Genomic DNA, 15,450 nt, shown 5'->3' on the forward strand with positions numbered 1-15,450 from the left:
CTTGGGAACATTCTTCTGGATATTGTCTAGGAAGTCTGAAATCCCACAAGGAGATTGACAGATAACAAGCCAGCACATGACAGTTTCACACAATCAGTTTAAATATGAGTTGTTGTTGTTGTAGATGATCAACTCTTGACTAAATTTGCACCCATTGTTGGTGTTTTGCACCGTGGCTGCCTGTAATTACGACCGTTTAAACCCACAAGTTTGTTTAGCTTCCCCTCATGTACATGCCTCACTGCTCAACGTCTCATTACCGTACATGAAAATACAGATTCCAGTGTCAGGAGGGTGTGAGCTCTGTGCAGTCACAGCTCTTGTTTTTCCATTGGATTATTGACTATTTGTGGTCATGTGTGTCACAAAACAATAAGCGGATGTCACCCTGCCACCTCTTTTTGAAACCAGGACAGTACTGAACATGTTTGAGGGCCTGTAACCAGCCAGCGCTGCACTGGTGTGTACAGAAGAGAGAATAGGAAAACCATGCCGCAGTGATTTCCTTGTTTTTGTCGAGCTGTGGTCGGAGTGGGATGGCGGAGTCTCACATGGGCAGTGTCATTGTAAACAGCCTCAGCCCAGAGGTCAAAAGGCAGAGGGGGAATTTAGATGCGTGCTGCTGCTGCGGGAAGAGCTCATGTCATCACATGCATGTCTAACCTCAGGCTGGACGGATCAACAAAGATTAGAGGAAGCTCTGAAATTAGAAGTCATTTCTAAACAAGAAACATGACTTATTTTTACAGTATGCACAGTGATACATACTCACTACTGTTTGAGCAGTCAGAGAGATTTAATACTTCCCTCTTGTTTTATGAGATCTTTCTGGATTTAGAATTTCTTTTCTCAGCTATGAGAGGTTCTTTATTTGTCTTTGTGCATTGCACATTGTGCATTTTGTAAATCAATAGTGTATTTATTCTGCATTGTGTCTGGTTTGAGTGTACTGTGTGACCTCACTACAAACTATAAAAAAAAAACAATCGATATTCCAGCGCTCACCAGGATACGATTGACACTATTTTCTTAACTGTCACATTAAAAACAAGAGGGATCGAACTACATGTTTCACATGTAGCTTCATCGGTTTCGCTTTAGTTTAGCGAAAGAAATGCAGAAGAAGAGCTGCAACTACTATTTGGATAATCAATTAATTATCACCGCCAAGGAGGTTATGTTTTCGCTCGGCTGGTTGGTTGGTTTGTCAGCAGGATTACACAAAAGCTACTAAATGGATTTCCACGAAACTTGGATGGAGGATGAATCTCATCCCAGACAGACCAAATTAACTTTTGGTGCTGATAAAAGGACAGATCCAGGATTTCTTTTTCACTTTCTTTCACCTTGTGAGATACTGCGTTTTTCGACAATTTCATTAATTTTTCTGGGAATAAAGCATGAATCTTGATTTTTTTTTTTAAATCAGGCTTATTAAGGTGGCCGGTATCTATGAGTATTATCTATCGATAATGAAAATAATTGTTAGTTGCACTAGCACTTTATAAAAGTGGCAAAAAGTAATGTGCAAAATGATCAACAACACAAAAGTTAACAGGACTGAGAGTCTATATATCAAATTTCCCAGCAATCTATTCAATAGTTGTTCAGACATTTCAGTCTGCACCAAAGGTTGACTGACAGACTGGCATTGCTATCCATGGAGCCAAAAGACGTAACAGATGTGCTCCAGATCATCAACCATTAGAGGCTGAAATTGTCTGAAAATGCACCGTTCCATCAGTGGTCACTGAAATATGCTGCGTACACTTGTTGCCTTGTTTTGTTCACATCACAAATGTTTTTAGTTTTTTTTCTCGCGGCTATTTTGTTTACTTCCAGTATGAGGTTGGGTAGCATTCATCTGAAAGCACCACAGGCTGTACAATAATTACAAGCATGTACAAACATCAACACAAAATCATTGTTTGAGAACCCCAAAGAAACTATTTAAAACTCAGCATCAGCGTTGAACTTAAATTAGATATTGTACTTTCAGAAGTTGCAGCTATTTTTTTGCGCAGTTGAAAGCTCCATAATTCTCACGCACATTTTCATTTCAAACCTTCAAAAATGAAGGTTATTGAGGTTGTCTTTGAGACAAATGAGAGTTATGCACTGTGAGTGTAATGATGTGATTTCTCGTTTCCCGTTGGCAGAACCGTCAGCTGCTGAGGGATCGTTTCATGGTGGAGCTGGTCGAAGGTTCCAGGAAACTCCGTCACGTCTTCCTCTTCACCGACCTGCTGCTCTGCACCAAGCTGAAGAAACAGGCTGCAGGGTGAGTCTGGGTAGGCGTCCCAATGGAGAGTTGAGATCCAGGCTTGTGACCCCAAAGATCCACTGGTTCAAATTCCTGTTGGAGACTGCGAGTCACTCCGCCCAGATAGACATAAACTTGTTAACCTAAATAGAACTGTTTCATTGTGACCAACTTATGTTTACGGTGGGAGATAAAGGTTACAATTCCCTCAGATCAGTTTCTTGAATGTGTTTGCAAGCTTGTTGCTAGTTGTACTGTTGGTTTCAACAAACTGTTCTGGTGACAAAGCAGGACAACATAGCGAAGAAAGTTTAAAAAATCATGTCATAGGGTTATAAACACGTGTTCTCCTCCAACAGAAAAGGGCAACAGTATGACTGTAAGTGGTACATCCCACTGGCTGATCTGACCTTCCAGACCATTGAGGACTGTGAGTCCACCCCCATCCCTCTGGTCCAGGACGAGGAGATCGACGCCATGAAGATCAAAATATCCCAGATCAAGAATGATATCCAAAGAGAAAAGGTGAGGATAAACAGCTGGTAAACACACCTATAGAAAATACAAACAAATATGACAGAATTCAACACACAGTTTATTTGTGATTTGAGGGAACTGCAACAGAACAATTATAGCTTTGTCTGAAGTCAAACAAAAATAAAATGAGGAACTTAAAGAGCACATGTAAATAGAACAAATGTTCAGACATCATGTGCTGCGTCACATTAACCCTGTTACTGTTTAATCTGTAGAGAACCACCAAAGGATCCAAAGTGATTGAGCGACTGAGAAAGAAGCTATCAGAGCAAGAGTCTCTGCTGCTTCTCATGTCGCCCAACATGGCATTCAGGGTGGCCAACAGAAACGGAAAGGTGAGTCAGGGGTCTATAGGAAGGGATTAAACATCATCAAACATGTATGAAATTAATTTTGCTTTGATTGATGATAGCCTCGATTTCCTATTTAAATTGTTCATGCAAAATATCATGGGGAATATCTTGTACCAGCAATTAACTTCTTTATTTGGTGTCTGCTGCCCTCTGCTGTTACTGCATGAGAGTGCAATAACACAGTTTGTCAACCCTTCATTTCCTTCAGGGTTTCACATTCCTCATCTCTTCTGACTATGAGCGTGCAGAGTGGAGGGAGATAATCCGCGAGCAACAGAAGAAGTGTGAGTTTTCTTTGACTAGCATAACATGATCAGAACAACATACCCATTTTTATCATTTTATTATGTCGTCCTCGATGTCATTTATCGTCCTCCCATCTTACCACAAGTGTTCAAATGTGTTACTTCTTATTATTACCACCTTTTTACCATGAAATCGACAGACCTGTAAAATGAAGTGTTACCCTAGTTTCTTAAACTCTAGTTTACTGTATCTGTTATACTAATCTATAAAATCATTAACAGTTTCCATCTCTCCGTGAAGACCGGCTTAATGGTACATTTTGAAAAGCTAGCGATGGATTGTTTCAGTATTTTTAAGAATTTATATTGTCTCCCTCAAAATCCTCTTAATTTTTCTCCCTGTTGCTGCTATGTATTATACTATAAAGTTAAAAAATGTATGTTTTCATCCTTGGAAAAAGAAAAAAAGGTTTTGAGGATATACTTACTAGAATACACTACTCTTCTATTGTGTTTCTAGCTTTATGGCGGAGGTAAAGTGCTTGAGTGGCAAGATGGTATCATTCTGGATCTAGCACCTTAAATCCCCTCTCCTGTTTTAGAAGATGTAAAACTTTGCTTTTAAAATTGCACTTTGTAGTTTTGGGGAAGAAATTTTAATCAGAAGAGAAAGATCTTCATTGACTGTTTTTTTATGCCTAAACAAACTCAATAAACAAACTCTCTGAATAAACTGAACAAACAAGCTGACCTTAAAGGACAACACTATTTCATACTGTTTTACTCTGTTTATGTGTGGCGGACCCTGCCACCTTTCTAGCTTCAAACAGTGTTCTGGGGACCTTATTTTCCTCTGAGAACAGCTTGTTTATTCAGTTATGTAGAAAATAAATATATTCTCATTAATATTGTAAATATAAAAATTCTAAGTTTGAATTTAGTCTCCAAAACTACATAGTGCCCCTTTAATTTTAAACTATTTTTAGTGGTGTAGTTGGCACTGTAGAAAACAGAAAAATAGAACTTTGGAAGCCACATCATTTTAAATAGATTATAATGTTAATCATATAATTTGTGTGTCCTTCAGGTTTTAAAAGTTTCTCTCTGACCTCACTGGAGCTGCAGATGCTCACTAACTCATGTGTGAAACTTCAGACTGTACACACGATTCCAATGACTATGAATAAAGAAGGTAAGGTATTGTCCTTTTTTAGGATTTAATACACATTTTTAATATAGTTACAGTTTTTTTATTTAATCTTAACATGCATAATCTGAACGCTGCCCTCCACAGATGATGAATCTTCTGGTTTGTACGGCTTCCTAAATGTCATCGTCCACTCTGCATCAGGGCTGAAACAGAGCTTAAGTAAGTGGCTTATCCTCCTGTTTTTGACTAGAAATCATCTCACTGATTATTCTAAAGGTTGCACGTGGTGTCACATCATCCCCAGTGTCTGTCCAGACTCATCTGCTGCACTCCTCCCCCCCCCCTCTTTCGGCTGTGGCTGTCAGCTGGAAGGGCAGCTGCAGGGGAACAAGTGGGATTAGCTAGGAACACTGTGTACAAGCCGCCTAAAATATGTCTTTGTCTCAAATCACTGCCTGCTCAAACTCTAACAAAAGGTCATCAGGCAATAGTCAACTGCTCTTGTTGCTATTTCATAATTTGCTTGGTAACATTAGAACTATCAAGACACCAGAGAGAGAGAGTTCTGGCATTGAAAGCATGCAGTCGCAGCGATGAGGCTTCATCGAGTGCATCACGCAGACATGTCTCAAACAGCTGATTGATGTTAATCTTTGATTCCAGTTTGAATAAAACCAAACTTTCCCTGTGCCCACTAGACCTTTACTGCTCTCTGGAGGTGGATTCCTTCGGCTACTTTGTCAACAAAGCCAAAACACGTGTGCACAGAGACTCTACAGAGCCCAACTGGAACGAGGTGAGAGTGCACATCAGAGTGGAGACAGCGAAAGAGTGAGACCCTGTGTGGTACATTGTTGTGCACTAGGCTGAAACCCACAGTAATGTGCCTTTGCTCTGTTTCCGTGCAAGGAGTTTGAGATCGAACTGGAGGGCTCTCAGACTCTGAGGCTGCTCTGCTATGAGAAGTGCTGCAACAAAACCAGGCAGAGCAAAGAGGACGGAGAGATCACAGACAAGATCATGGCCAAAGGACAAATAAAGGTACGGTGCTAATTAGGGCAGATCTGGGTCAGATGTCTTAGCTGAGAATTGCCTGTGTTGTAGGAAAATACCTGTGAGGACAAGGGTACAGGTTTATGGTGTTATGCCCATTTTGCAGGTTCATAATTTTATTTATTTTTTAAGTTTACATGCTTTATTGCTCATAAAACAAATCAGTTTTCTCATATTTTCTGGTGAAACGCTCTGTTTTAGCTCCTGTTTCTTTAATGCTGCATTCCAGTTACATGGGAGACCAGTTGCCCGAGTTGCTCTTACGCGAGAACGTGACGTCATTTCCTGGCTTGTAGCACAAATAGTGTTCCCGTTTGTCATCGCTACACGACGATCAGGGCAGTAGCAGGCTATTCATTGTTATTGTTATTGTTAGCTACATTAGCATCTTTAGCAAACGAGCTCGAAAACAAAACTTTACATTGTATTGCACGCACAGCAAGACCGTGCAATGCATAAATTGGTGACCGGAATAAAGCAGCAATGTAATCAAGTGTCTAAGCATTTAAAGCATTTAAAATCGACATTAAAACGACCAACTTGGTACAAATACAAAGAAAATACATCAATTACGGGCGCAGCCATCTTTGTTTGTCTAGTCGTTTGTCTATCCCAGCTCTACTCGGTGTACTCTCAGGAGCACCGAGTCGGACAGTGGATATTCTGATCCCCCCCCCCGACTACCCAGTCTGCTCCGATTGGTCAGCTCACACACACACCTGACCCAGCACTGTTAACAACAACAGAGCAGCTGTGCTAAATCAATTCTTACGTTTGGAAAAAGTCACAGAATTTAAGGCAGGACTACTGACGAGGCGTTTCTGGAGCAGTATTTTCTGTGGGAGAGAGGAGCTTCTGTTGGTGCAGACTTTGATCTTTTTAACTTCCAAGAAGTTTTACATACACAAGAGCATAAACAGCACACTGAAGGAAAGGCGCAAAAGCGAAAAAGCATAATAGATCTCCTTTAAGGATTTTAAAAATACTGTATCAATAATACGTTTTAACATGCAGAAAATAAACAAACATTTTGGTAAGTATTATTTAAAGTTGTTTATTAAAATATTATGATCAAGATACTATATATACTGAGTGGGTCATTTTAAAGTTGACAAATAAATAATTCAATGATTATAAACTATGTAAAGCTAATACTGTTTCTAAAGGACCTCAAACATACTGTATCTGCGGCATTTCTTGTTACTTATCAGCCAGTTTATACACCAAGGGGAATTCTGGCTACAGCTTTGTATTTAAAAACAATTAGTGTGACAAAACAGCATTGTAATGAAGAAGTACCGCAGTGCTGCAGAGATATCCTGGCCTACCAACAAAAAGATGTCTGCTTCGTACAGACTCTCACTAATGTCACACCATCATGATTTTAATAGTTTTCTCAGTGAAAATTTTGGTGCAAAAATGATCATTCCCACTAATCATGGATCAAATCACAATCGTAACCTTAAGCCCTAAGAATAATACTGTACATATATTTACCAAAATGCCAAGCTATTCCTTTAATGCCAATCACAGAAAAGCAAAATACATTGACTTTTAATCTCTCTTAGTCTTTCAACTTTCTTAACATTCTTGCCGCAACATACTAAATATTTGCCAATTTCATGGAGAACACTGGACCTTTTATACATAATACTGTATCCATTATGGCACCAAAGTGGAAAAAGGAACTATAAATCAATATTTACAGACTGTAAATCTTTTCAGTTCCACTGACATGTACAGGAAAAACAATCCTCCCTATGTGGAGTGAACTTATTCTCCTCTTTTGCTCTTATGCTCCCTCTCTTGATTCCTGTATCTCCACAGCGGTCACTTATTTGCACATCGGACCTCAGGAGCTTTTTTGGCTAATCCTGCCCTGTGGGGCCCTTCACTGTTGAAAGAGAAGTGAGCTGTGAGGTTGCCAGCGGGTCGCTTTGGCTTGACCCCTGATTGTGTGTTGTGACCGAGGGCGGATTAGACTTTGAGTTGACCAAATGTAGCCGTTGGCACTGCTCCAGAGGATGACAGACTGAGAGAGACACAGAGAGCTCTTTGATCGACCAGTGAAGGGATTTCCCTGCTGGACAGGTGGGTCAAAACACTGTCCAGTCTTAGAGGAAAGGAGCTGGCATCTTCAGTCAGATTCATGCCATGTAGAGTGGAGATAGGACACCTGTCAGGTATTCAAAGCACTTTCATGTTGATGTTTCGGTTTAGTTCATTTTTACATTAATGATAATAAGACAAACTTTCTATTTCTATGAAAATATGACACTTTCTTGTTTTATCAATACATCCTATGGATGTGCTGGGATGCATCATCAGTGATGTAAACATCTAGTGTTTCGGGTCTCTCAACATCGGGCACTCTTGCCAGGCCAATCCAGCCAGGTCATCAATCCCTCGGCTTGCATCCCAACAGCAGTTGACCACAGGACTTCCCTCTTCTGCCAAAGTCACCTGGTGGCTTTCTCTGCGGCATCAGTGATTAACTAGATGGCCCTCCTCTTTGCCAACCCTACTAGAACAAGTTTGGTCAAGGCTTTGCAGAGTGACTGATGTTCACAGGAGGTTTTCCATCCCTGCCAATTAATATAAAATTAAATTAGTATTAAATTAATTGATTTGAATTTTGAGGGTGTATAATTTTAAAAAAAGAAAAAAGCAAAGGACTAGAGGTGCTGACAACTGCAAAATGAAGGTGAAATAAATAATCATATACTGTTTATATATATAATACGGCAACATATATACACACATACATAATGTGTCTATATATAGATATAAAATGATTTAAAAAGGGAAAATAGAGAATAAAAAGTAGAATAAAAAATATAAAATAAATGAAATAAAAAATATACAAAAATAGAATTTAAAAAAATTAGGTTGATTAATTTTTTAAGTTAATATTGCGAATTGTAAAATATTTCTTTGCCGTATTTTATTTGTAAATTTTGGCTCAAGGTGACATATTTAAGATACAAAGTGATCTGAAAGATGGAGATCCTTTAATAATTTTTTTTTAAAAACCCTCCAGTTTGACTCTTTAAAGGGCCACTATGAAGTGAAATTCAAACTCTTTAACTTTTAATACTTACAATATTAATGAGGTAATAATACAAACTCAGAAATATTTATTTTTCCCAGAACGGAATAAACAAACTAGGGAAAACAAAGAAAAATAAGGTTCCAGAACACTGTTTGCTAGAAAGGTGGCAGGGTCCGCCCAATATAAACAAAGTAAAACAGTATGAAATTGTGTTGTCCTTTAAGGGCAGTTTGTTTATTCAGTTTTTTCAGTCATGAAAACAAATTAAGGCAGAGGCAGAGGACCTTACCTGCTCTGTGGGAAAACAAAACATAGCTCTTTATAGAAAGAAGAGCCTCTGGGGGAGTTAACAGTTCACAGAAGGGTTATATCCTGGATTTGAATACTTAATATGATTTCAGATACAAGGAAGACCTGCCTGGTGTTAAAGGTCACTGGCGCTAATCAGTTATTGGCCCTAGAGGACCCTATTGAGACTACCTGAGATGCTAGATTAGCAGCCAGCACTGCTTACAGCGGCAGGCGTGAGCATGTTGGTAATGAGGGTAGGAGGGGATTCTCAGGAGTTAATCCCTCAAATCCATCTGGGAAGTAGAACAACACAGAGGCGAGCGTGGTCGGCAGGCTGCATGGCTTTGTTCCTTTTCTGACTTCCCACTGGAATGAAACGTTTTGGAGTCTGACAATGCCGAGACATGACAAGGACACAGGAAGTTTTGTAAAGATTCCACTGTGCTGCATCATTGAGGGGATTCATCAAGGCGATGTGATCAGTGACTTAAGTGAAGAAGGACCTGCCGCTCTTGTTTGTGTCGCGGTTTAAAGAATAGAGTTATCTGTGGAAGAGCGCTGGTGTCTTTGTTCGCCATCAGTAAGTAAAAGAAACATTTTAGAGTTGAGACAGGCTCATGCAGAAAGAATGAGCGAGAGCAATCTTAATGAGGAGGAGAGTGTGGATCAGGCCAGCAGCGGTCTAGAGGAAGAGGGAGACGCGGCTCCAAGGAAAACCCAGAGCACGGGGGCCCGTCTGTGGGACAGAGTCCGCAGCAGTCTGCTCAGACCAAAGGTAAAGATAAGGACAGTGAGCTGTGGACGACCTACATGGGGTGGTCTTGTAAAGGAAGCCTTGGGAACCTGAAATTAAGGATAACTTGTGTCACCTTTTTTTTCTTTATTGTCTTTTTTTATGTTAAATGTTGGAATGTGACAATACTTCTTTTGAGGTTTTTGCACCAGCAGTGATTCTTTCTTTGAATCGTGTAAAAGAAAATGTACTTTCACTGACAGAGGATTATGTGAATGAGATTTGATGGTTTCTTGAGTGAAAGGCCGTCTGCCATGTTGGACAGGCACAGTGCTTAGCAGCGGGGACATGATGTTATCACGTTACTCATGCCTGATCGCTGTAAATAAAGCCTGGCAGCCTGGTATTAGTCAGATGATAAAAACAGGATTAGTGACATGGGTTGACGCTACCTGTCCATATGGACTTTATGTTTATCAATACAGAAAGTGAACGTAGCTTTCACTGCAATTCACAAAATGTTTACACTGCTCACTTTTAGTGTTTAGTTCACACTGATAAAGGTAAAAATATTTCCTGGTTGTAATTTGATTGAATTAAAAGTAACACATGAAATATAACTTTGTCTTTTATTTTTGTTTTTCAGCTGGATCCTCAGACATTGCAGAATAAAGACTGGCAGCGAACAGTCATCGCCATGAATGGGGTAAGTGTTTTCAGCATCTCAGTAAAAAGAGGCAAAATTAACAGCAACAGTGAAGTTGGCGTCTGGTTAACTACTTTCAATTCTGAGGTGAGGCAGCAGAGTCTCCGTTTTCTCACCACTTGTGTTGTTAAAGTATTAGGTACAGCTGCTAAAATCCCACTTTCAGATTTGTAATTATTTGCAATTTTGCTACTTTTTCTGTATTCAGACCACATTAGGGCCACATCTAAATCAAAAATCTCTATATCTAGACTCATCAAACCTGGACGAGGTTAACATGGAGACTGTAAAAACTATCAAAAGAAGCACTATGTAGTTTTGGGGAAGACATTTTAATAGGACTGATTTTTTTTAAGCCTAAACAAACTAAATAAATAAACTCTTCTAGCCTCAAACAGTGTTCTGGGGATCTTATTTTCCTCTGAGAACAGCTTGTTTATTCAGTTATGGAAAAAAATACACATTTCTGCATTTGGATTATTACCTCATCATTTATTGTAAATATTTTGTTTGAATTTCTTCTCCAAAAGTACATAGTGCTCCTTTAAAACACAGTTTCAGTTTTTGTGAAACCTTAATTCTATTTTAAAAACAGGAACAGGGTGATGTCACTGCTTTGTCTGGATCCAGATCCATGAATTCAGATTTGGACTACATAAACAAGTAAACTGTTGATTGTTCTTGTTAACTTAGTCCAGATTTGACAAATCTAGGTATAGTGGGGCTTTTTTGTGCTCGACCTGTTTGGAAGTATATAATAAAGGTTTCACAATACTGAAAAATGGGTTTGAAGTAGGTAAGGTTTTTAATATGACCAGTATGACCTATATTTAAATTACACATGCTAGCTTAGGTGACATGTATAAAATAGATGTTTCCTTTTGCTTGTTTCAGATTGAGGTGAAGCTTTCGATGAAGTTCACCAGCAGAGAGTTCAGCCTGAAGCGAATGCCTTCACGGAAACAGTCCGGCGTCTTTGGAGTGAAGATCAACGTAGTAACTAAGTGAGTTGATGATGGTTTTGTGTGCGTCATGCCAAGTAATATTTATTTATTTATTTTTATATATTTTATTATTTTACCCAATGAGTCAGTATGTCTGTGCTCATTTTTTTCAGTTTTAGTGTCAGAATTTTGATTAATCAATAACTCAACATTTAAAGATGCAATATGTAAGAATTGGCCATCATACTCCAAACAGATAGGGGGCAGCAAATCACCAGATAAAGCGCTAACTGCTGCTTATTGTAACTGCTGTTAACTGGTTAGCTCAATTAGCCATGCAGTTAGTGATCCCAAATGCTAGCTCGGAGTGGTATTATGAAAAAGGACGAGCCATGGCTGGCTCAAGACCCCAGGAAGAGCACCAGGCATTGAAGCCAGTTTTCGTAGTGGCCAAACCGTGTAATCACAACGTCACGTGATGCACTGCGGCCCAAAAATACTTTTTTCTTTAGCTTACATTGTGAAATTCTTACATATTACACCTTCAAATGTGAGAGAAATGACCGCTCCAGTTCTCTGGAAACTAACTTATGCCTTTTTCACAGCAGACATTTTGACTTTTCATAGAAGGAAAAGCACAGGCGTTACAAATAAAATGAACAAAGTCTCCTCACTATTTAAATGTCCTAGTAAACCATGAGTGATTATTAGCATCCATTACTCTATAAACTGTGTACCAACTGGTTGCATTTGCAGGAAAACCTCCTCTATTTACAGCATCAGTAGGGTGTGACATAGTGCAGGATTTAGTTGTTTCAACCACGGTTGATGTGTTCAAAGCATTTATATGATGTGTTGATTTGTAAGTAGCCACTTTAAGACTTGGTTCTGTGTGTCCTCGCTAGGCGGGAGCGCTCCAAGGTTCCCCTTATTGTGCGACAGTGTGTGGAGGAGATTGAGCGCAGAGGGATGGATGAGGTGGGAATCTACAGAGTGTCTGGTGTCGCAACTGACATCCAGGCGCTGAAGGCTGCATTTGATTCAAGTGAGTTCAGTCTGAATTTGATTTCTTCTTAAAAATATTTGACAAACAGAGCTGTGAAAGAAGAGATACATTACATGTAAACAAACCCAAAGACAGAACTCTGAAGGATGGACTGATACTCTGCTCACAAGTGTTTTTTAAGGTCATTGTGCAACTTGTTTTCTCAAGTATTTAGTGACAGTTGTCTTTTCTGTACCACAGACAACAAGGACGTGTCTGTCATGATGAGGGAGATGGACGTTAATGCCATCGCTGGAACACTGAAGCTGTATTTCCGCGAGCTGCCGGAGCCTCTTTTCACTGATGAGCTGTACCCAAACTTTGCTGGAGGCATCGGTCAGTCACCGCTTCTTTATCACCACATCATTTTCAATGGTCAGGATTGTATAAATGAGTTGCGAGTTGCACATTCACGTGTACTTTTGCTTTGCAGCTCTCTCTGACAGTGTGGCCAAGGAGAGCTGCATGCTCAACCTGTTGCTGTCTCTACCAGAGCCCAATCTAGTGACCTTCCTCTTCCTGCTCGACCACCTTAAAAGGTAAAACACCTCACCAGAGATTGAGTTATAATCTTAACTTTGTGGGGGTCTCTAAAATAAGGTTAGGGGCAAAGATAAAAATAAATAAATAAATAAATAACAAGCGAGAGAGAAAGAGGGAAGGACACATAGGACACACTATGCCTTACCATGGGAATATACTGTGTGTGTATATATATATATATATATATATATATATATATATATATATATGTGTATATATGTATATATATATATATATATATATATATATATATATATATATTGGTTGTGGTGGTTGTATTCTTGCTATTTTAAAATCTTACAAAGCACAGATACATCAAAGCAAGACAATGCAACTTATATAGTATGAAAAAACACATTCTTCCTGTTATAGATAAAAAGTTGTCACATTAGACATGTAATACTCACTTGTAGCTGTAGAGGTCGCTGTTCAGCTGAAGTCTCATAGGCTATTTCAAAGTCTATGAGCTGACATCCAAAGTAACAGATTTCCTTTAGTCGTTTCAGATTGAGGCAGTTTGTGGCAAAGTCTTGATATGTGATTATCTGTAGGTTGAATGTTATTTTTGGCCTCGTTCTTACAGGATAACTGAAAACGAGAGCGTCAACAAGATGTCTTTGCACAATCTGGCCACAGTTTTTGGCCCCACTTTGCTTCGGCCATCAGAAAAGGACAGCAAAATCTCAAACAGCTCGCAGCCTATCTCCATGAACGACAGCTGGTCTCTCGAGGTCATGGCTCAGGTAATACTTGTGTCAGGATATTGATAAGTGAGACTGACTTTTTGACTACTTGTGCGTGTCTGATCACCCTCTCTGTGTGTCCATAGGTGCAAGTCCTTCTCTACTTCCTTCAGCTGGAGAGCATTCCAACACCTGACAGCAAACGTCAAAGCCTTCTCTTCTCTACTGAAGTATAACAGGAACATCATGCGCTTACATGTCCATAAATGTTCTGTTCAGAGGCAGAATGTTAGCTGCTTGACGTGGTGGATGCTGCTGAGCTGCCATGGCTGGCTGGTTTACTCAGAGGATGCTTCATGTAGCCACCAGGTGGAACCATCAACACGTGAAGTAGAGAACAGCCACCATGACCAAAGCTTCTTCTGAAGATGTGACGAGCATGTGTGTTCTGTTTACTTCCAAGCTTACCTGCTGTGTCAGAAAAAGACAGCCCCGTATGATGTATGGACAGAATATATCATTCCTTTTTTAATTTAATTTAAATTACAAGAAGCATTATTTACTGTACTTTAATATTTTTCCACTGCCCCGTTCTGTCACTGTGCACATTAGCTCCATATTCACAGAGGGGTATTTCTGCTGTAGTTGCATTTTATAAGATGTGTTTCTGTGGATGGATGAATGGTTGGATGAATGAGCATATTTTTTTTCATGTCTTTACATGTTTTTTTTTCCCAGAAATGTTTGACTTGGTTGAAAGCTCACCTGTGCCAATGTTTCCCTGCTGATGACCAATACAACATTTCAGTTACCCTAATGTTTACACACACACACACACACTCTTAATTTTGTACAGAATATAAAAGTATGAGACTTAAAACTGTAGTTAACACACAGCAACATGCAGGCATGTTGACCAAACCGTTTCAAGTGTTTTGTTACCTGTGCTATATGGCTCCTCTGGTGGTGTCCGAGCCAGCTTTCTTGTGGATATGAGTGCTTTTGTTTTTTGGAGGTGGTACAGAGAAGTGAAAGGCAAGTCATTCCAGGAAAAAGCAAGCCTGAATCTTCCACCCATGGAATGTATACCGTGCTGTGTATCATTTTAATTTCACAGTTGTCTTTTGTCCATATCTCATATGTTTTGAGTCCACATTGTTTTTTTAGCTTCTGTCTGATTTGTGTCACTCAGTTAAAGATGCTGTATATGTGTTGCTCCCTGCATTCCTTCACTGTAGTAAACGTGTACAGGACAAAACCACACTGTTGTAGAAACACCCAGAGATGATCCGAAACGCTAATTGTTTCCAAATAGGACCCTTGAAGCACAGTCACTCATATCCAAGTCTCCTGGTTTATTAACAAGTGTATCATCAACATACATACCTAGCCTACCTACCTTGCTTTTCAAAGCCATGTGAAAGTACACCGCATTGTGCTTGCGTTAATATTCTTTTTCCAAATCACTTCAAGTATTCAAACACTTGTTAGCACAAACTATAACCCTAAAGGCTTGTGATCTATGTAAATTATTAAGCAATAACTCTTAGTGGTTCTTAGGACGAGCAATGACTTGTAGGTCTTGTATGTATGATTTATGTAAATAAAACTTGGTAATATTAATCTTGCAATATGTCATTTCTTCTTCAAATGAAAATCTTTGTGTCAAAATTTCGAGTGAATTTTGAGAACAATTTACTCAAATACTGTTCTCAAGTACAATTTTGAGATACTTTACTACTTTCTGCTATTTTGCTCTTCCTCTGCACTACATTTATTGGATAAATGTAGTTACCAGTTACTTTGCAGATTCAGATTATTCAGTGTTTATAGGCTGTTAATTGTGACAGTT

At 39.2% G+C, this 15,450-nt stretch overlaps 1 protein-coding gene across 1 annotated transcript in view; it reads left to right on the plus strand.

Moving 5' to 3' along the window:
* Positions 1 to 15,221, plus strand: part of LOC140995417 (breakpoint cluster region protein) — a 37,704-nt gene extending 22,483 nt beyond the window's left edge. The window contains exons 9-23 of the mRNA XM_073465406.1: positions 2,160 to 2,281; positions 2,623 to 2,788; positions 3,016 to 3,135; positions 3,362 to 3,437; positions 4,486 to 4,590; positions 4,693 to 4,767; positions 5,247 to 5,344; positions 5,458 to 5,589; positions 10,324 to 10,383; positions 11,278 to 11,387; positions 12,233 to 12,372; positions 12,574 to 12,708; positions 12,806 to 12,911; positions 13,499 to 13,658; positions 13,745 to 15,221. Of these exons, the coding sequence (XP_073321507.1) occupies positions 2,160 to 2,281; positions 2,623 to 2,788; positions 3,016 to 3,135; positions 3,362 to 3,437; positions 4,486 to 4,590; positions 4,693 to 4,767; positions 5,247 to 5,344; positions 5,458 to 5,589; positions 10,324 to 10,383; positions 11,278 to 11,387; positions 12,233 to 12,372; positions 12,574 to 12,708; positions 12,806 to 12,911; positions 13,499 to 13,658; positions 13,745 to 13,834 (1,695 nt within the window). The 3' untranslated portion in view covers positions 13,835 to 15,221. The remainder of the gene's footprint in view (positions 1 to 2,159; positions 2,282 to 2,622; positions 2,789 to 3,015; positions 3,136 to 3,361; positions 3,438 to 4,485; positions 4,591 to 4,692; positions 4,768 to 5,246; positions 5,345 to 5,457; positions 5,590 to 10,323; positions 10,384 to 11,277; positions 11,388 to 12,232; positions 12,373 to 12,573; positions 12,709 to 12,805; positions 12,912 to 13,498; positions 13,659 to 13,744) is intronic.
* Positions 15,222 to 15,450: the final 229 nt, after the last annotated feature.

Source organism: Pagrus major, chromosome 5 (genome assembly GCF_040436345.1).
Source record: "Pagrus major chromosome 5, Pma_NU_1.0".
NCBI lineage: Eukaryota > Metazoa > Chordata > Actinopteri > Spariformes > Sparidae > Pagrus > Pagrus major.